General features: G+C 44.8%; 1 protein-coding gene across 10 annotated transcripts; it reads right to left on the bottom strand.

Annotated features, from left to right (window-relative positions):
* Window positions 1–1442: 1442 nt before the first annotated feature.
* Window positions 1443–21137, bottom strand: pum1 (pumilio RNA-binding family member 1). Of its 10 annotated transcripts, none has more exons than XM_061759606.1 (24): window positions 20993–21126; window positions 18489–18573; window positions 18221–18392; window positions 17327–17449; window positions 16985–17053; window positions 16047–16152; window positions 15118–15311; window positions 14346–14518; window positions 14000–14270; window positions 13140–13236; window positions 12935–13033; window positions 12726–12868; window positions 12307–12445; window positions 12076–12210; window positions 11008–11298; window positions 9753–9995; window positions 9382–9670; window positions 8668–8797; window positions 8458–8592; window positions 7347–7484; window positions 6177–6302; window positions 5175–5296; window positions 4485–4677; window positions 1443–2877 (listed from the first exon to the last, which is right to left on the bottom strand). In XM_061759606.1, the coding sequence occupies exons 2-24, from the start codon at window positions 18503–18505 to the stop codon at window positions 2746–2748; spliced, it is 3537 nt and encodes a 1178-aa protein (XP_061615590.1). In that variant the 5' UTR covers window positions 18506–18573; window positions 20993–21126; the 3' UTR covers window positions 1443–2745. The 10 variants fall into 10 exon arrangements, with proteins under 10 accessions (XP_061615590.1, XP_061615596.1, XP_061615592.1 ...); XM_061759612.1 differs by having other exon boundaries at window positions 9382–9652; XM_061759608.1 differs by having other exon boundaries at window positions 13140–13233.
* Between the last annotated feature and the right edge of the window lie 714 nt (window positions 21138–21851).

The following is a 21851-nucleotide window of genomic DNA, read 5'->3' as shown; positions in this document are numbered from 1 at the left end:
TGCCCCCTGCAGCTCGGGCAGGTACCCGCACATTGGCCCTTCCTTTGCCGTGCACTCGACCCCCGCATATCTGCGATTCGCCATCCGCGGATAGCACTATTCGCATATTTACTTTTTAAAGTTCTGTGTTAAAAAAAAAAACCACATCATTATTATTTTTTTTATTTTTTTATGGGAACCCACCTCCGTTTCAATTGTAATATTTTTTTTCATGACAATTATAATGTGCATCGATTATTGGCAGATAGCAAAAATAATTGACAGCGCCAGTATAATTGCCGGGGGAAAAGAAATACTTTGAGAAAATAAAGGGTCAGTTGCACGTGATTAAAATGTGTTCAACTAACATCATTAAGTGCTATTTTCAGTATATTTCTGATTTTATGACTCTGGTAACAAAAAACCCTAAAAACTATAAATATTCATCAACTTTTATTATTATATTATATTTATGATTCTAAATTATTTGGATGCACCTGAAATCCTTTTTTTCCCGTTCCATGTTTGGGTTAATTAAAGAGGGGCGGTACGAATGTTCTCATTAAACACACGCCCCGCCCCCCCCCCCCCCCCCTACACACACACACACTGTTGCCCGGTCAGGTGTGTCAAACGCACTATCCACTACGTCAGATTTCTTATTTGCGGTCGCCTAGCAACGAAGCAGGTGCTCTGGAGCCACACACACTCAGGCGAAGGATGGTTTTTAAAAATAGCCCCCACATTGAATTTTAATCCAGTGGATATCGCACTTAACTCGCCGCTGTCCATTATTCATTTCGTCATCCCGCGACTCCGAGGGTAATTCTTATTTCTTTTTATCTTGCTTCCATGACCTCACGTTGCTTTTTTTTTTTTTTTTAATGGGACTCACCTTAAGCACGCCATTGGAGTTCAAATTGTAGCTCACGTGTAAAGCAAATTGTCCATTCGTTGGAGTGATGTTGGTGCAACAAAGTTTTGGATCAGTCCAGAAACATTTGGTATGTTTCTCAAAGCAAAATACAATGAAAAACACATTTGTCCGATTTTGAAAACAAAAGTGCGCAAATTGTTCATCACACATTCAAACTGAAGTTCTAGTTGTAAATGATCTTTGAAGTCTATGACCTTTGAGCATTGACCCCCCAGTAGATGTGCCTGCCCCAGTTATGATTGAGTCGTTTTTTTTTTTTCCTTCTTCTTGTAAATAAGAGAAAGTAAGCAATTCTATGCGGAGCATATGGCATTGCGATGCTGAACAGACGCTGCTTTGTTTTGCCCTATTTTACTCCAATTACGCTTTAATACAAAGAAAGCTCGGAGTCTCTCAAGCATCTGTGATCGATTACTCATGCCTGAACTCATCTTGAGGTAAAAATAACAAGGCCAATTAATTCAAGGCGAGGCGTTAAACCAAGTAAAAAAAAAAAAAAAAAAAAACAATGACACACAGACACGAGTTGAAATTTTCAATTTTTGGGGGGGATTTTCTTTTTTTTTTTTCTTCCGTTTGGTTTCAAAATAAAGATCACACAATTGTTTAGAGACAATCTACAACAGGAGTTACAAAAAATAGTTGCCCAGGCAAGTAAGCATACACAGGTTTCTGTTAACTATACACATATGGTTACAAGGTGTGCTCGTAGTAGTAAATATACACAAGGCGGTATTTTTTTTTTTAATCTTCACCCCAAAAAAATGGCTGCCTCTCTTCTCACGCCAAAAAAAAAAAAAAAAAAAAAAAAAAAAAAAAAAAAAAAGACATTATGATACAGCACTTACAGAACCAGAAAATTACAAACAAAACAAAACAAAAATTCCAACAAGAATCTCCTCTGTACAAGCCATGTTCACTCCCATCAAAAGTGAAGCTTTTCTATAAAAAGATCTTAAAAAAAAAATAAAGACAACTGAAGGAAGTCAGTGGGAGATTTTTTTTTTTTTTTTTTTTAAAGTTAAGCTGATAAAACCAAGTGTGGTGCGAATGTTTTTTTTTTGTTTGTTTTTTTTGTACAAGTACTACGCCATATAGATACAGAAAGGGCTTTTTGAGAGAGAGGGGGAGAGAGAGAGAGAGATGGGGGGGGGGGGGACAAAAAGCAAAACTTGATATTACAATTTACAATATACAACTCATGTCACAAACCAAGAAAGTGAGAATATACACTGAAATGCACAGGTAAAGATTTTTTTTCCCCCCTAAGTTTTTTTTCCTCATCATCATTATTATAATCATACCAAAAAAAGGGCAGTAAAGCACTTTTACATTACAAGGGTTTACAAATGTACAAGTATACAGTCAGAAGTATGCGTGGTCACTACTAGGATACATTATAGATACAGTCGACATCAAAAACCAGAAAAAACCTACAAAGTTTTTATATATATATTTATATATATATATATGTATATATATATATATTCATATGTACTGTATATGCAAAGATTCTACACCAAGTATACATGTTATATTTATAGAAGCAAGACCAGAAAACTCCCATGCTAAATGACGTGTCGGCTGGTTAGCTCGCGTGTGTGTGTACTCGTTCGTCTACCATTGGCTGACAAATAAAATAGTCATTTTCGAGAGTGGGAGGGGGCCAAAGTGAAATATGAAACAAACAAACAAAAAATAACGTCGGGGGCGGGGTAACACCTGCACAAGTTCAGCAGGCCTCCAGGCTGGGGTGGGCAGATTGAAAGGGTTGTCATGGAAACTGAAGGATTGGGAAAGGGCTTACGACCTTAATTTGGGGGGGGGGGTTACATGATGCCGTTGGGGGGCCCGCACAGGGGGCCCAGGTCCACGCCGTTCTTCATGTAGTACTTCTCCAGCTTGGCCAGGATGTGTTTGCCGTACGTGTACTTGCGCAGCGTGGAGATGTGGGGCCGGATCTGGAAGTCACATTGGGACACAGTTGCATAGAAAAGTAGTGACAACTCCAAACAGACCTGAATGACTCGCTGGAAACGTATTGCGCAGAAAATAAAAATGAAATTAAAACGTTGCACCTCAATAAATGTTTGGAAATCATTCAAAACGATTCAATGCAAATGTGCTGTACTTCAAAGTTCAATACAACTGAACTGTAGCAAAATGTATACGTACCGCATTTGGAGAATCACTGTGATAAAAATAAACAAAATGGACTTTTTTTTTTTTTTTTTTTTTTTTTTTCTCCCCTTCGCTGTGGCCAGAAGGCTTTGCAGCTAATGAGATGAAAGACGCTTCCAGAAAAGGCACAAAAAAGGAAATGTAAATACTAAATTGTACATCTAAAAATCCAATTCAAATGTGATTTAACTGCTGAGAAAAATATAGTGGCACACCAAACAAACCAACTCCATTTTATAACCACCAAAAAGTAAATATAAAAACTCCCCCCACTGTTCAATCATCATTCAGATTTTTTTTTTATTTTTTTTTCATTTTTAAATCATCTTCCCTATTAAAACTATTTTTGAAACACATTTGGTCTGAATTAAAATGTCTTTTTTCTTGTTGTTTTTGTCATCTGATGACAACAATTGAAAATATACATTTTTCAATATTTCTTTTTGATCGACAATTCCTTTTCGTCTTTTGGATTAAGCATTCCCGCGGCCCTGAAAATGGATGGATTAACCATTAAAAATATATTGCGCTCTCTGGGATTAAAAAAAATATATTTGTCTTTCTTTGAATGGAAGCAATTTTTTTTATTATTTCATTTATAATAAAAAACATTCTCCCAAATATAAAATCATTTTTTTGGTCATCTTGATTATTAATTATTATTATTTTTTTTTTTTTTTAACAACTGGAGTTTCATGCTTTTTTCTTTCTTTACAAATAAAGTCCAATACAAAATTTCGGAGCTCATTTGCTTCCCTCTGAACATAAAACCTTTTTTGTTTATTTGTTTTTAAACAGCTGTATGTTTTCAGACTCATTAATGCGTCCTTATTTGCACACGAACGAGCCAGTTGTCCCCTACGCGGTTGCCTTGGAAACCCTGACACCGGCGACCACCGAACTGGATTTCTCGCACTTGTGACGCTCAGTAAATGTTTGAAGTTAACATCAATGTGCTGACTGACGACATGTACACAAACATAAAAAATGGCTATAAAAAGTCTACACACCCTTGTTCAAATGCCGGGTTTTTGTGATAAAAAAAAAATAAAAATGAACAAAATAATAAGTTCAAAACTTTTTCCAACATTGATGTGATCCACAACGTGTCCAACTCACTTTAAAAGAAAATCTTTAAGGACGTAAATAATGACTGAGACAATGTTGTTGCATAAGTATGCACACCCTCATAACTGGGGATGTTGCTGTGGTGAGAACGAACCCATCACAGTCAAACTTGTGTTAAAAGGCAGTCAGCACACACTTGCCATCATTTAAAGTGCCTCTGATTGACGCCAAATAAAGTTCAGATGTTCCAGTAGGCTTTTCCTGACGTTCTGCAATCACATTGTACAGCACAGGCACTAGACATTAACTACCCACACACCTTGTGCATGACGATCTTGCGCTGGGTGGGCTCGGCCACGTCGATCATCTTCTGCACAACGTAGTTGGCGTACTGGTCCTTCATCATGGTGTATAAGGCACTGTGGGGGCCCTCCGTCAGGCTGCACACCTCGTCGATCAGCACCGCTCGCTCCGCCCGAGACGCGTGCGTCACGCACTTCTCCACCACGTTACTGCAATAGGAAGACAAACGTGAATTAACAAGGCCGGACCGGCTTTTAAAAGGTTGGTACGCCACTGAAAGACCTTGATATGCACAGACGTACACGAAAACCCCCTCTCCATGATAATGCAAAGGTAACGTATAAATCTAAATATATATATATGCAAGTTTATCAACATTCGACATTGTGAACAATTACAAAGCCTAGCATCTTTCACACCGGAGAGCCGTCAGTCATTTATTGAACGGGACGAGCAGCCAAACACAAATGCAAAATGAGCGCACTCGCAAGGAGCAGATGTTAGCGCGAGGCAAACGGCCGACCCGAGCTCAAGCCTGAGCTCCTGACGCCGCTCACGAGGCCACGCCCCCTTCGAGGCGCACGTCAAAACACGAACAGAGTACCGGGAAACGCAATGGTCGCGGGCGCACGCTCGCGCTACTATCCTGCTTTTAGTAGTGCGCGTGTGCAAAGGCAATGGTGCCGTTGCGATGGTCTTGCGCTACCTGGCAAACTTGTGCTGGCTGAGTCCCAGCACGTTCCCTCTGATCTCGGCCACGATCTTGCTCTTATCTTCGGCGCGGCCGTGCTCCAACACGTGCTGGATCACGTAGTTGCCGTACTGGTCCTGTGAAAACACACACACACACGTAGATATAAGGAATAGACGAGTGATTCTAAAATGGGATACGAAAGAATGACTGAATGAAACACTCAAACTGAGCATGTTGTTATTGTTAAGATTGTTGCGTTAAGAACCGTTTTGTCGCTGTCTGACGGTTTTCCCCACAAACTCATACAATTGGTCAGTCGCTACATGGGTTTATTTTTTACAGTACAATCAGTATGTGAACAAAAAACAAAAAAACACTAAAATGTTGAATAACTTAAAAAAAATACAAACAATTAAAAAACAAAAACAAAAAAATAAATAAATAAAAAGATTTTTCTAAGTCTTTTGACCAATAATGGTTTGGGAGATGCGAGGATTACGCCCGACAGCAATATTTTGCATTTCCGCTTTTAAAACTGTTGGTTTACAAACACTCATTTATGTACAATTTTGATGTAACTTTTATACTCAGTACTTTTGAATGGAATAATTTAATCCCAGGTTGTTGTTGTTTTTTTTTGTTTTTTTTTCCTATATTCAAGCACAAGGTTGATGTTCAAACTGAATGTTACAATAGCTTACAATAATATCACACATTTTTAGGAATAAAACCTCTGGCTCGTTTTTTTTTTGATGAACACTTAGGCCCACTAGCTACTGTACTTCATGTCGGTCATTATGGTGCTTACTTGGCGAGCCAAATATTTTTCGACTTTGGGTAAAAAGTTGTGAGAAGCACTGCAATAGGCCATTATTCAATTTTCCGAATAGTGCGAAAAATATTTGTTGACTCCAAATAATGTTCAACTACCTACGCCAGTGACGTATAGTGGCAGCCAATAACAAATCAATGCTCTTTTTTTTTTTCTGCGGAGCAGCGAAGGTGCTCGCCGACCTGCACGAGCTGCTCGGTGTGCTGGTGGAGCTCCTCCAGGATGGGCAGCGTCTGCTCGGGCAGGCAGTGCTCCAGGATGCGCTGGATCACTCGGCAGCCGTACGGGTGAGTGGACAACGCGAACACCTGACGCGCAAGATACGCACACAGGTTACACACAATATACGCACGCAGTCACGCACAGTTTAGCCGGCCAGCCACACTTACACCAACTAGTGTTTGAGATGTATTTTTATAACATATGCTAAAACGCATCTGCCCCACAGCGCTGAGGACCGGGGTTCAAATCCCGGCCCCGCCCGTGTGCCGTTTGCATGTTCTCCCCGTGCCTGCGTGGCTTTTCTCCGGGCACTCCGCTTTCCTGCCTCATCCCCAAAAAAAAAAAAAAACATGCATGGTAGGTTGATTGAATACTCGAAATTGCCCTGAGGTGTGAATGCGTGCAGGGTTGTTTGTGTGTGCCCTGCGATTGGCTGGCGACGGGTTCAGGGCGTGCCCCGCCTCCTCCCCGAAGATAGCTGGGATGGGCTCCAGCACGCCTGTGCCCCGCGTGAGGAGAAGCGGTACGGAAAATGGATGGATGGAGTGAAACTTGTCATTTAATGAAAATGTATTGTTTTCTGGTAAATAGAGGAAAAACAACCTAAAACGTTTGGACCACCCCCCAATAATACAATAATAATTTGTAACAATATTTGGTGGCAAAATCCTGGAGACAGGAGGAAGTAGTGTTTCCCCCCCTGATAAATAGGAACACTTTTTTTTGTGTGCGTGTGTTTTGGTGCAAATGCACTTTTGGACCTGATTACTAAGAGAGGCTTAATGTTGCCCCGCCCTGCACACCGCCACGGGGAAGGTGAAAACGCAATTGTTCACGCTACAGACACACACACACACGTTAACCCAAAAGATACACGCAAACCCAACAGACACAAGCCCGAAAGACACACAGTTTTGACAAACACATGCACACGCCCAAGAGACTCCCCCCCCCCCCCCCCCCCCACACACACACACACACACGAGGGTAGACATCTGCAACATTCGCATGAACTGCTTCTTTTTAGCATTCATGCTAAAACCACACTTTGCAAATGAATAGAAGATGGCAACAAGTTGCGGTGGTCTGCGTTGCCATGGCGACACAGGACTCGTGCGCGCACCCCGTACCTGTCCCTTGAAGGCGTCGATGATGAAGTGCAGCGCGTGCGGCTGCACACACTCGATGCACTTCTGCACCACGTGGTTTCCGTTCTGGTCCTTCACGCACTTGAGCACGTGGCCGTCCAGCTCGCGCACCATCTCGCTCTGCCGGCCGGGGACCAAGAAGAACAGTCATCGTTTGTCAGAAAAACTCAATTGTGCCTCCAAGCAGTTTCTTTCCTTTTTTTTTTTTTTTTTTTTTTTTTTTTTAAACAGGGGCTTAAGTGTGGCCAACAAATAGCCGTGCGCGTTCAACAGTCGCCTTGGAGAAAACAACTTGTGAGCAAATACGTCTCAAACACGCCCTAACGGGTTTTGGCCTGAAAATGGAATGAGTCACCTTTTGAAAAAAAGGGAAGCCTGCGATGTTTAAACACACACACGCGCACGCGCACACACACACACACTCTATTTTGGCACCGATCGTTACAGATTAGCGCTATCAGTAAAGTAGCACAAAAATCCCAAACTGCTACTCTAGTGTCTGTTATTTAACCAACAACGCTGCAGTTTACTGAGTCACGTGCTGAAGCAACTCTTCTTCATGTTTGCATAATTGTATTATACTGCCCCCGGTGGCCAATTCGCACAGCAGAATGAGCTGCAATTAATCATGATGCACATACGGTTTAATTCTTCACGTTGTATTCAATTGTGTGACTGCTCCCCGTCAAAGTTCTTTACACAACACCCCGTAATGGAAACATTTTGTGATTTTCTTCTGTGCAAATGTATTACAAACCATGTACACAACAAGCATTCACAACTCAGTTGCATTTTGGGACAAGGATGTAACATAAAATTGGAAAAAATGTCAAGCGCTATGAATACTTTCTGTATTCACTGTATATGCATAGAATATTCGGCATTTTTTTTATTGACATGGCATATTAAATATATGAACCCAGCAGTGATGCAAGGTACTAAAACGGAAGCAAATAAGTCTAAAATTACACGTGCACTCACTCACGTCATCGTTTTTTTGTCATTTATTTTCAGATGTACTAACCGCGAGGCCGCCGTGCTGCCTGGCAAAAGAAAGCGCAGCAGCGAGCGCGCGAGAGAGCGGCGTACTCACGATGACCTGCTGATCGGACGGGATGAACTCCAGCGCCTTCTGGATGACTCGGCAGCCGTACATCTGCAGCGCCAGCGACAGCACGTGGCCGCGGATACGCTCGGCCAGCGCCAGCTTCTGATCCAGACTGCCGAACTTCACAAAAAGAAAATCCAGTTTAAATCTTATGCCGTGATACAAAAATTCAACCCGAACCGCACTGAGACGTACCTCGAAGAACTTCTGGATGACGTAGTTGCCGAAGACGTCCACCATGAGCTGGTAGGCGGCCTGCAGGATTTCGCTGAAGACGAGCTGGCGCTCGGCCGGACTGGCTCGCTCCAACTTCAGCTGGATGAACCTGCGCAAGACCGCGACGACTTAGTTTAGCATCATGCTAATGGCCGACCAACTCGACGGAATATTAATAGCGGTACGAACGACTCACTGGTGATTCGAATTGATTCGCGGGTCCCCATGAAAAAAAACGAATCCCCAAATCAGAATTTTAACATTCGAATTTAACCGAATCAAAGAACAACAATACGACTTAGTAGAGATCAGTCTCGCCATCTAAATGCCCAATTAATATTCGCATTGACAGTAACGAATGACGAGCGAATCATTAGTCCCCGTACTGTTCCGAAACAAAGACGAAACATTGTCCAACAAATGAAAAATCCAATTTGATTATTTGAAACCCGTCTATAGCCACCCGGTTAAGTCCTGGTTGCAGTTTTTGTTTTTGTTTGGGGGGCTACATTTCGTCAACGTCCAGAAATAACGCCATGCTACCAACATGAGTCCTAAAAGCTATGCGGTCATCCAAATAGACATTCGAATCGGTCAAAATCAACAGGCACACCTAATGTATTTGTACTAGCCATAAAATAATTTCGTACTGAAATATTAATGTTACGCTACTAATGTCGCTAACGTGCTCACCTGCTGCCGTGCTGGTCCTGGCTGAACTCCATGATGTGCCCCGCGATGTCACGCAGCTGCAGGTTGGGGTAGCGGTTGTTGCGGAAGTCCTCCAGCAGGCGGCTACGTCCCGACGGCATCACGTCCGACATGCCGTAGCGTAGCCGCGACGACGGGAACAGCTGGCTGCTGGGAGAGAAGAGCGACGAGCCCGAGCTGGCGGCGCTGCGGTACTTGGCCTCGGCGCCCGGGGCGGCCGAGATGAAGCGCCCGCTCCCGTTGGTCAGGCCCCCTGCGAAGGGGGCATCGGCTACACGGGTAAACTCGAGTCCACCCACAAAGCTTCAGAACCCCTGCCGTACCCCTCGGGAACACCCGGGATGCCCGCTTACCCAGGTTGAGGTTGGACGAGGAGCTGTGGTTGGAGAGCGAGGGCGGCGGGGTGAGCGAGTGGGACGGGCCCTGGTTGGGCAGCGGCATGCCCACCGGGCCGGGCGAGGGGCTGAAGCCCAGCGTGCCGTTGTAGAAGCCGCCGTGGCCGATGGGCGTGAGGCTGGAGGGCGTGCGCTTGTACAGCTCGCTGTTGCCCGTCAAGGAGTCGCGGCGTGATCCGCTGCCGCCGCTGGAGTTGGCCACTAGAGGGAGGCAGAGACAACAATAATAACGGCCCTGTTAGCCTTCCTGTTGTTAGAATGCAGGTTCACCGTTCGAGAACTAAAAAAAATATCAATCAATAAATAAAAGCTACATTTCAATGCCTCGCTTTCTGAAAATTGCATATTTAATATTAGAAAGACAAGTTTCCAGAGACACCAAACGTGTTCATTGGTCAATACGACCCACCATAAAAAGGAACATATTTTACATTTAAAAAAATTTAAAACTCACAGGCCACTGCCAAACAGTGAATCTACAGGTTAGGCTATTTTCTGCCATCTTGTGGAAGAGCATTGAACTGCTTGCCCTATCACTAAATAACTTTATAATAAATATGTTAGTTTCCCCGGCACGGTGGGGACTGGTTAGCACATCTGTCTCACAGTTCTGAGGACCGGGGTTCAATCCCCGGCCCCGCCTGTGTGGAGTTTGCATGTTCTCCCTGTGCCGGCGTGGCTTTTCTCCGGGCAATCCGGTTTCCTCCCACATCCCAAAAACATCCACGAATAAGAGGTTTTTGTGTATAGATGCCGCAAGATGGCAGCTAAGCACTTAAAATAGGATCATAAAGTACCTACGCCATGATCTTGCATGTACACAACCACGAAACCATGTGACATAAATAACTGTATTCAATAGTTAAATCATTCAAACACAAACAAACCGCCTTCACAAGGCTCATCAATGGTGTTAGCTAGCATACCAGCCAAAATAACACAAGCACAAACTGATGTGACAATGCATATTTTCTAAAAAAAAAAAATGCACTTTGTTGTACAAATTCACACTTGCTGTCATGAAAAGAAGGAAAGCGAAAAAAGGTGGGAGTGAAAAGTGAAAAACACCTTCGGCATTAATAAGGTTTGCTTCAGCCAAAGCCCTTTTCGGACAACTATTCTATATTTTATATATAGTATGTTGTGATTGTGTGACAAAAGCGAAATGAATTACACACAAAACCCTACTACTACATACGAAAACTATTCCTACCTGCAGTACCGAAGCCTCCCAAAGTGGCCCCGAGCGTGGCGCCGAGGGACGAGGAGGCTTGCTGGCTGAAGCCCAGGGAAGCCGAGCCCGGGCCGGGCTGGCCGGAGCCCTGCGAGAAGAGCGAGGAGCTCTGCGAGGACGAGCTGAGCGAGGACGAGCCGTAGAAGGAGCTGCCGCCCAGAGGGCCGCCCTGCTGCTGGGGCTGCTGGGACGTCATGGCGCGGAAGGGGCCGTTGGCGCCGCCGCCGAGGCCCCCGTTGGCGCCGCCCGCCGAGGCCGCCGCCGCTGCGACTAGAGCGTAGGAGAGAACAAACGTCCATATTTGTTTCCCCACACGCAGCTATAATATTTCTGGCTCCTAAAAAAAAATCCCAATAAACATTGCCTTCATCAAATGATTAACTTCCATCAATCATTTCAATCAATATTTCATCTAATCCCGCTTGCAGGTCATACTTAAAGGAGGAGAAAACTCCCTGTGAAGACTGCCTTCAGTGACGTGAATTCAGAGTCTCGTTTCGAAATATATTACGTGCACCGGGGCTTTGGCCGACATGGTCCATTTAGAGTGCCTTGTTGTTGTAATACAGAGAAAAGCGGAAGCGCATGAAGGGGGAATGTTTTTTTTGGTTCGGTTTTAAAGTCCGACTTGAGAGCCAGCGTTGCGGACCGGCGCTTGGAGCTAGCGTGGCCGCTTTAGAGCGCCTCGTTGTCCCCGTAACGTCCCAGTGGGTTATAGTGCAGCCACCGGAGGCTTTAAGCCGATATATTTTCCCAGCATAAATCTGTAGTTACGTGTACGCTAGTTACGTGTCGGCGTAAGAAAGTCGCTAGAGCCGCATTCATTTTTCGTGATGTCAGCGCATTCAGCAGACATGACCACAGTGTTTGACAGCAGAAAGAACGGTATGATTTTTTTTCAAAGTGTCAGAAACAGGAAAACAAAACTAAAATCTAACCATATTTAGTGCATTACTCTCACAGGTCGCGCTTCGAGGAGGACAAAACATTTTATAGCATTTTGTTTAACAACTAACCCGAGGGTTAACTTGTATATCCGTCCTTTACCTGCTTGCGCCGCAGAAGGCGATATGATGACGGACGCGGGGGCCATGAGGCGAACGGGGCCGCTCCGAGCCCCGGTGTTGACCACCAGGGCGCCCGTCTGGTCGTAGTACGCTGCGGGGGCCAGGACCGGATAACCTGGGAGGGGACCAAGACAAATGTCAGCAAACTACGGAAAACAAGACCACTACAGCGAGTGCAACAAAGCCGTACAAAACGGTCTGGTGGACTCACCAGGCACTCCCGCCGCGAGCCCCTGCCCGAAGGCCAGGGCGGAGTTGACGGCCGCCGTGGCAACCAGCTGCTCGTTCTGCTGCCCTTGCTGCCCCTGGCTGGGTGTCAAGGGACGCTGGTTTCCTCCCGCGCGCATCACCTTGGGGGGGGGGGGGGAAAGAATGTTCACAAATGACTAAAAACGAGTGGCATTTAAAAAAAAATTTTTTTTTAAATGGTTTCCTTCAGCGGTGACGCAACCCAAATTTGAACGGAAATAATGATTTCATCAACCCATATTGCACAAAAAAATAAAAAAATTAAAAAATCAAAAGTTTGAAACCGTTTCTGAAAGATTAACCTCAAATGTATTGTACTTAAAAGTGAAATACAACTGTACTGTACTGGATTTCAAAAGTTGAAAGATCTGGATGAGTGACCTGCTGTTGGTTCTGCTGACCCTGGCCTGCCGCCTGCTGATTGGCCGAGTTGTTGGCGGCGGCTGCCTGTTGCTGGAACAGGTTGGCGGGGTACACGCCCCAGGGCGTGACGCCGTAGTACTGAGGAGGCATCACTGCAGGCCCTACACACCCATACAATTCGTGAGGCAACTCACTTTTGGAAGCACGTAGCGAGCGATAAAACTCACCGAGAGTCGCGGCCGCCGCTAGACCCGCCGCGTAAGGGTCCGTACCCGGCGGCGCGGCGCTGATGATGTAAGGATTGGGAACAAAGGCAGGGGCCAGACCTGGCGATAACAACATAGGCATAACATCAGGGGCCGGTGTGTGTGACGTCGTATTTTCTTGTTTGTTGAATCATTTGGGGGGGGGGGGGAAGTGTCATCTTCTTACCGATGTGCGGCTGCTGCGCCGCCGCCAAGGCGTACTGTTGCTGCTGGGCGGCTGTGAGCTGCTGCACGGCGAGAGCGTTGTTTCTCTGGAAAAGCTGCTGCGCAGAAGAACCACATGTTAGAAGGGCTGGACAATTGGGCCTTCAAATAAAACGGTCTCTTCGTAAATCAAGTAAGAAGAAGAAATTCCCTTAAAAAGGTCCCTTAAATTAAAAGATGTATGCAAATATTATCCTTAATAAGTTCAGATTTATCAACACAACAAATACATAAATAATAAAAATCGGTCAAACTAGTAAACAAGTAAACCGTTTTATCCCTTTGTGATGGTGTACCTAATATTGTGGCTGGTAGGTGACGCTAATCATTTCCATTTTCAATACTTTTGGGGTATAAACACAAAAATATTACATGAAAAATACAAACAGTGGGAAAACAAAAAAGAAAATTATCTGGGGTAAAAAGGAAAAAAAAAGGTTCTGCGGCAAAATGATTCGGTTCATGTCGAAAAAAATTTTGAAAAAAATGAGTTGCTCGAGGGGTCGCAAAAGTGACCAAAACACCAACTGTGCTTTTGTCAAGTAGCTCCTCTCTGTTTGCAGACGTGCTGTTCGTGCAAGCAGTGCACGTCAGCGGAGATGCACTTTCAACTAATCGAGCCACAAAACTACGAACAAATAAAAACATCCTGACGAATACGATCAGCAAACCGTGTCATCTCTATATGACGGTGTAACTAATGTGTGGATAACTGGTTGCACTTTCAGGATTTTTTTACAGTAAAAACACAAATATGACATGTGAATTGTATTTTTTTATTGTTAATAGACGAGCGAGAGGATGAATATGTTTGACAAAAACCTGCTGCTGGTTGGTGTAATCAAAAAGTCCCACAGTGGGCGCCGAGTCCATGGGCATCTGCGAGTTGTAGTCGAACTGCAGCGGCTCCATCACCGACTCCATCGGGTCCATGGCGACGCCGCCCTGGTCGACGCCCGAGAAGTCGTCGGGAGGTTTGGGCCCGCCGCCGCCGCCGCCTCCCAAGGGCGTCAGCCCGTCCACGCCGACGCCCCCGGGACCGCCCAGCAGGTCCCCCTCGGGTCCCGGGGGCTGCATGTTGCCCGGCTGGCGGCTGCGGGAACGACAAAGTTGACGCCCGACGCCCCAAACGTTGGCTCGGCGAAGAAGCCGCGGGCGCGGGACGTACCCGAACTCTTTGACGTCGACGTCCAGACCGTTCTGCACGGGCAGCCCGTTGGGGTTGATGACGTCGTTGATGACGTCGGCCTCCGCCTCCGCCAGCTCTTTCAACTTTTCCGCCTCAAACGGCACCTTTGGCTTCTCCCGCTTGTCCTCCACCACCTCGCCGTCCCGCTGGCCCTTTACCGTGACATCCGACGATTTACAAACACCCGAGCGAGGCGAGTAACTCAAACAAAATGTGTTGTGTTCAAATAAAAATTGTCATCAGCTTTTATTGACTGGGGTGTCAATAATAAGCGAAGTTTTTGGTTTGTTTTTTTTTTTCCCCAAGGACCGCTCAAGGAGGGCTGCGTGACATCACAGTGCACTCTAGCATAAAATGATTGATAAAATAAAACAAAAAGATTTGTATTAGGAATGTGCTAATGGCTGTATGCACTACACTATAACTGGGCATGAAAATCAATGATTTTTACTCGAAGTCTGCCAATACCAATTGGACTTGTTTGCGTAGATTGTCAGTCATCCAGGTCATGGGAATTGGCAAAGGTTGAACCAAGAAAACGGGACTTTTTGCAGACCTTCTCAGTTCTAAGTTTCGGTCTGGAGTTTACAAAATCTGCGATTTTCATGCAGGAAGTTAAAAAGTGTTTTTCCCTTAAAGTCGATGAATCCAGCCATAATCAATTATTAAAATAAACGTTAGTTACGGCCCGAAAGGCAAGTCATAATAATAATAATAATAATAATAATAATCCAAAATGCAAGAGACTCACATAAGGTCCTTTCCGCAGGCAAGAGTCCAGCTTGTCTGCGGGCGAGGAGGACAGCACGTACTCCACCATGCTGACGCCCAGCCCGCCGCTCTCGGATCGCGGCGACATGACGGAGCCCACGCCCACTTCGCCGCCGCCGTGGAAGCCCTGACCGGGCCGGCGGGACACCATGATTGGCTGGGACACCGAGTGGTCTGCGGGAAAGGGGAGGGACGTCGAGTAAGGCTAGAAAACGTCGATGGCGCCTTCATTCGCTTCGTGCCGGAGACGAACCATTTGAGCAAATTACGCTGATCTACAACAGAAAGCAATGGCTGCAAGAACATAGATCTATGATTGTGGTGCTAAATCTGTCTCATAAAAGTGTGCTTTTAATGAAACGCGTTGCTGTAAAACAGTTTTTATTGCTGCGCATATCTGATGTTCATAAAGATCCAAAAACCTTCTGGATAAGAAGCAAGCCCATTATTTGATGGTTATTACTTTTTGGCACAGCAGATCAATGATGGTCGCCGTGGCCCATTGCAGTGTTGCGTTTGTTTTTTTTACAACGGCTGCATATGTTCCATGGGCTGTCGACTCAAAGGTCAGGTCTGCATCTCTTCAGTAGGAAAGTTTATTTATATTTTCAAAAAGCACTATTTTATTTTCGTTTTGGAAAACGAGAATGACGACAAAGTGAGTCAGCCTGCGTTCGGTCATGGACCAAAGCGCCACAAGAAAGGCGCCGGACTGTCCCGAAACAGCTGGCGTGCTGCACATTAAGTGGCACGCCAGAAACTTCAAATCTCATCTGACGATCTTACGTTTGAAATCCAGCGTTTGATTTTTTTGGTGTCCATAAATAGACTTCTCCGAGCAGTTTCTCAGCATTCTTTTGAGGGGGGGGGAAGGAAAAAAAAAAAATACAATTCCCAATGTTCCTCTACCTGAGGCCCCCCATGCGCTGTCCCTCCACTGGTCCAGGAAGATCCCCTTTGGCCCGTCCTTCCCGGAGTCGTCCGTCTCCCAGAACTTCTTGCCCGTGAGCAGCTGCTGCAGGGGAACGAGCCGGAGGGGAAAACGGTTCAAATTGACGCTCGACAGCACAGATGCAAGCGTGAGGTTCAAAACATCTAAAAAGTTCAAAACATCTAAAAAGTAAAACTTATTTGGGGGGGGGGGGGGGGGGGGGGAACAAAAACAACAAAAATACTGGATTAAAAATACAAAAATATTAGAAATTCCTACAAAAGTTGGATAACAAATATACAAAATATTAAAAAGTACTACAAAAGTACTCAACAAAAATAAAACAGTTTAGAAGTTTAGAATATTTCATTTAGAAAAAAATTATAAAAGACTATTACACAAAAATAAGATGGTACAAAATTATTTTTAAAAACTACAAAATAAATTTTAAAAAAACGTAAAAAATATTATGCACAATAAAATAATAGAAATATATTAGAAATAAATACCAAAATATTAGAAAGTTGTACACAAATATTGAACAAAAAAAACAAAGAATGTTCTGCATCTTAATTTTTTTTATTTATTTTAAATCAAGTCAAAAATGAATCAGTGTAGTAGAGTAAATTAGGCTTAATGCTGCCAACCCAAAACTGCTGGGCGGCTTCTCGTCTTTCCTTGATCTTGTTATTCTGGAAAAACAAAAGGCCAGGTCCGCACATCCCTTCGAAACGTTCCGCCCGCTTACGTTAGCGCTGGCTTTCCTGTTCGTCAAGTCTGGTGCAGTGCGCCAGGGTTTGGCCAAGGTGCACAAAGAACCGCTGACATGCAGCATATGACTTTGGTCTTTAAAAAAAAAAAAAAAAAAAAAAAAAAACTGGAATAATTTCCAAAGTCTTGGCGGTGCTGATCTCACCTCTCCCATTGTGCGTCCCTCCAACGCCAGCGCCTGGAAATCGTGGTTCAACTCGTCCATGGAGCGCACCTGAAGACAAAAATCAGCAACAGTAAAACATCCACAGTTTCGAACTTGCGTCTTTTACAGAGATGTCGTCGTTGATCTTGTCTGCCTGGACAGAAAAACAATACAGCTACAGCCCATACTATTTCCTTGAGGGAGGTATTTCTTTTTGTGATACACGCACACACACGCACAACATTGAGATCATTACAGATAAAGTAAATTAACCTCCCAGCGCCAACTTGAGTTGTGTTGATTGTAAACGTACCGCTAGCAGCAATAATAGCGCTCACGCACCTGGCTGTCATGGATGTTGTCGCCGGTGGGCCAGCGGTGTTTTCCGGGTTGCTCGCCGTGCTGCCGCTGGAAGAAGTAGTCCACCATGGCGTCATCCTGGGAACGTCCGGCACCTGCCACACCCTGAGCGGGCAAAATGGCGGGCGTACACAAGCGCGGCATCAACATGGAGTTACCCAGCTATTTACAGTCACCTCCCGCGAAACTGCTGCTTTTCAAGCGATTGCGTTTTAAGCATAAGGCAGAATTTGGAGTTGAACGTGTTCAGCGTAGTGGCACCGCGTTGTGCCACAACATATCGGGCAGCGCTGAGGTCTACTGGAAGAGAGTCAGCGAAATTAACAGCAAGAAGAATAGGCAGAGAAGGTCACCAACTGAGCGCCAGTTCAAAGTTGTTGTTCCCGCAGAGCAGAGAATAAATGTATGCCTGAAAATATTTTTTGTATGTTCTGTTTGGATGCATTTCTCTTCCGTGGTAAAGTACCGGTTGCTTGAAGGTTTTGAATTACTGCAACATCTTTGCTAATTTCCAGTTAGCCCTTCTATGGCACTTTGCATTAAGCTACCAGACTTTCTTTAGATGAAATTCATAGTTTTAATCTCTTGGTGTTGTTGTTTTTTTTAATGGAAAAAAAAAAAAACCACCACCTGAAGTAGCCAATATATAGTGTATGCAGGATTTTGTTTACATTTTCAGGGACAAAGGTTATTTTTTTAAAGGAAGCAGTGCCTTTTATTTATGTTGTTTATGTTTTTTGGAAGTGTGTTTAAAGCATGTGGGATGCATAAAACAACATTGAAAAAAAAAAAAGGTCTCTATATCGCAGATTTTTCCATCTATCAAAGTCAAGAGAATGTGAGTGACTTTTTTTTTTTTTTTTTGAACGGCGTTACCTGCTGGTTGGGCGGCGCGGCCTGAGGGGTCTGCCCGACCGGGGGGTCGTGCCCTCCGCTGCTCAGCACCACGGGCATGCTGCTGGGAGACGAACTTCTATGGTGGGGGCTGAAGGAATCCTGCCAGAGCACTGCTTTCCTCTTCAGCACACACTGCTCATTCCACCACAGCCTGGCCAAGAGGAACGACAACAACAACCGTTACGCCGTCACAACACTCGCATTTGAATAGCTAATAAGCAGATCAAAGTACATTCTCACTTGTTACCAGGCATAACTCAGCATTTCATTGGGCCATTTAAAACAGGCAATAATCTTCACGACAGCTGCTCAACATTGTGATAAATCCCCCCCTACAAGGAGAAATGCGATGAGAATTTAATATCATGATTATCAGGAGCAAAATTATCACGGTTAGTTTTATTGCAATGTTGCTGAAAGAATTAAATGCTAAATGGGAGTGAGTGAAATGAATTAGTTACACATGCACAATCCAACAACAGCCAGGGCAAAAATGCGGATAATATGAAAAAGAGTCAATACAAGAAATATTCGACAAAAATAAACAAATTACTAAAATATTGGGTAGGAAGCACTTAAAAAAACTAAATCATGAAAAATACACTAATTATAAACAATTATTTTTAAATGCAAATATGAAGAAAAATACAATTAAAAAATATTACAATGTAAAAAAAAATCTAACTGTTAAGAAGTTTGAGTAACACAGTCCATAAATATTAAACAAATATAAACTATCATAACAGAAAATATTAACAAAAATTAAGACTAAATTAAAAAAACGAGGAAAATACAGCTTTTCTTCTAAGAGTAAAATGAAGACATTTTAACAAATACAAAATTGTTCAATGAAAAATACATAACTAAGAAAATATGACAAAAAATACAAAAATTAGATACAAATACACAAACTAGAAAAAACAATATTGGATGAAAAATACACATAAAAAATACAGCTACTTTCTCTATGAGTTTATTAACCGTAGCGTGCACCAGATGAGAGAAGCCACGACGACGACAACTCTCAGACGCGAAATCGGCAATAACGATAATTGCAATTCAAAACTAATAGTAACATCTAACATTTTCTTTGAACCACAGTTCATCTTAAACCGTTTCATTTAGAAACCCTCCGAACTTGAACGATGAGCCGAGCCAAGTGTTTAACTCCCTATCTTTTCCGTTCTGTTCTGTTCGCCAAATGCTACCTGATAAATGCAGTATGACAATTTACACACACAAAATATGAGGGAAATTGTTTTCAAATAGAGTACTCCCTTATGCACTTCTAATTCACTATAAAATGTATAAATAAAATATCTGTGCATAGGATAACACGGTGTAATTGCACACTACTGCAAAAAGGCTTTTGAGTCACAGCCTCGCCTTCAGTTAGCTAACAACCCACTCAGTCACTTCTTCGTAGTAAAATGTGTTGCGGTAATATACTTTTAAAGCATCTTCAAACTGCTCTTCATTTTGGCAGTCTTCCATTACGAACATTAGTTTATGGCCACTCACCTGCACAATATGTTCAGATCCAAAACAAAATGTCTGCCTTGGTAATGATAACAATGTACACTTTCTGTTATTATGCGCTCAGCCCCAACAGATGGATACTGAGCAGGTTAAACCCCCCAAATAATGCAACTTGCACGGCCCAATCTGTCTTTTACACCCCCCCCCCTTTACCTTATCCTCTTTAATCCCCCCCCCCCAAAATAAAAAAATAAATAAACAAAATCACCAGTTTGACATTTGGGCCTTAAGGACACTGAGCCATACCGTTGCATTACATTAGCATGTTAGCTGTCTTCCGACACACACACCCCCTTTTGACAAAAGACACTATTTGTCTGCTGTAAGAAAATGGTCAAAGACTACAAAAATGTGAAAAACAGCCTCCCAAGAGGCGCGTTGTTAGAAAGTGTCAAGTATTGTTACGGCTACGGTGACGAGGAGGCATGTAGACAAACACCCGGAAATCCACAACACTCGGGTCATTCACCGACATGACATGCGTGCAGCATCCGAAAACGAGCGACGATTGCCGGGTTGAACGCCACCGAGAACCGGGTGATGGTGGAGGGGCATCCACCGGGTCCATTTATATCCTTATCATGTCCTCCGCCACCGGCTACTTTGACGAGTTGTGACAATACAGGTTAGCTTCCCCGGGCACTCACGCTTGTCTTTCCCCCTCCATGTTGGACATGACACAACAAAAGCAGGCAGAATGCACACCGGCACCGGCAATCAATAACCGAGGCTTTCATGCGCACGTAACCGCAACCACTCACGCCAGAAGCGGGTCTGGCAAGAGAAATGCTCGCTCGGTCTGTCGGTCTGTCGGCGTCTAGCAACAATAACACGGCCTCCCCCTCCTCCTCCGACTCCACGCCGCTTTCAGCCCCGGTGAACCGGTGGCCAAACAAGTGGGTTTTGTAACAAGCGGTGGCGGCGGAACAAACGACCGGCTCCGGGCTTCTCTTGCCGGTGTGCCTCGGCCCCCGCGGCCGGACAGGTACTCGTGACGCGGGTGCTAACAAAGGCCCGTGAGCAGTCCGGAGCGGAAGACCGACACAACGGGAGGAAAGGGGGTGGGGGGTGAAGGCTGTAAGCTCGGGAGGCGAGTCGGCTACGTCTCACAAAAAACCGCTCCTTTCGCCCCGTCATGGCGACAATATCCGCACCGGTGCGTGGCTAAGCTGCGTGCCGAGGCATCGCGAGCGGTTAACGGGCGCTACTCACCGGCGCAGAGGATGGATGGTTGCGGATTTGGGCCCCAGCTTCTCTCTGACGCCCCAGGATTTCACTCCGACAACATGGCGGCTCGGCGGAGGAGTAGGCGCGAGCGCTGCATGATGGGAAGGGACGGGAGAGCGTGCGGTTCGTTGCGCCAACCGGGGAGGGGAGGGCCGCACTGGGGCCCGCTTCCTTTGTTAGGCCCTGTGCTGCATTTATGGACCTCATTCACAGCGTTTGTCAATGGACGAACACTGTACATTCATTACTGTACGGAGGGGCGGCGGCGACGGGACCCGGAAAACAACAACATGCTTAAGGTACACTGAGACAGGAAACGTATGAATTATTTTCATTAAACATAAATGCTATTTTGTGGGGGTGGGGGGGTCTCCACAGTAACCAGGTAACCGGCAGCCATGGCAACGCGCTGCGGTCAGAGACACTGAACGTCTCACTGTGCGCCCTCCCCCCCCCAAGTAAGCCCAAAACAGAAGCCTCTTCCCGGCCACTCGGAGCTGAGCGGGCGGCTCTCCCGGTCCGCTCCCCCGGGGCTCCAGGGAAGACTGCCGCAAAGTGTGTGGAGATGACGTAAGGCAGACGGACTGTCGCCATGGCAACAGTGAACATTCCCGCTCCCATTGAATGGATATTTTGTGCATAAAAGCATGACTGGACGACCATTTAAAATGTTATAATTGAGTTTTTAATATTAGTGCGAATATAATTGGTATGGCTCAAGTCAACAAATATTTTTAGGCACAGGGTGGACCAAAAGTAGGCCCTGGCTTGAAACAAAATTTGAAACCCCTGATCTTGCTTACTTTGAAATCGTAAAGCTTCCATGGAACCCTAAAACTCACCT

Source organism: Phyllopteryx taeniolatus, chromosome 21 (genome assembly GCF_024500385.1).
Source record: "Phyllopteryx taeniolatus isolate TA_2022b chromosome 21, UOR_Ptae_1.2, whole genome shotgun sequence".
In the NCBI taxonomy this organism is placed as follows: domain Eukaryota; kingdom Metazoa; phylum Chordata; class Actinopteri; order Syngnathiformes; family Syngnathidae; genus Phyllopteryx; species Phyllopteryx taeniolatus.
This window is presented reverse-complemented; position numbering and strand designations above follow the sequence as displayed.

What these genes read in the sequence shown, in the direction of transcription:
- pum1 (XM_061759606.1), bottom strand. An exon ending in ATTACACCAACCAGCAGCAG is followed by an intron (nt 13,237 to 13,999) that starts GTTTTTGTCAAA and finishes TCTTCTGCGCAG; the next exon opens with CAGCTTTTCCAGAGAAACAA. An exon ending in GCAAGATCGTCATGCACAAG is followed by an intron (nt 2,878 to 4,484) that starts GTGTGTGGGTAG and finishes TGTGACTTCCAG; the next exon opens with ATCCGGCCCCACATCTCCAC.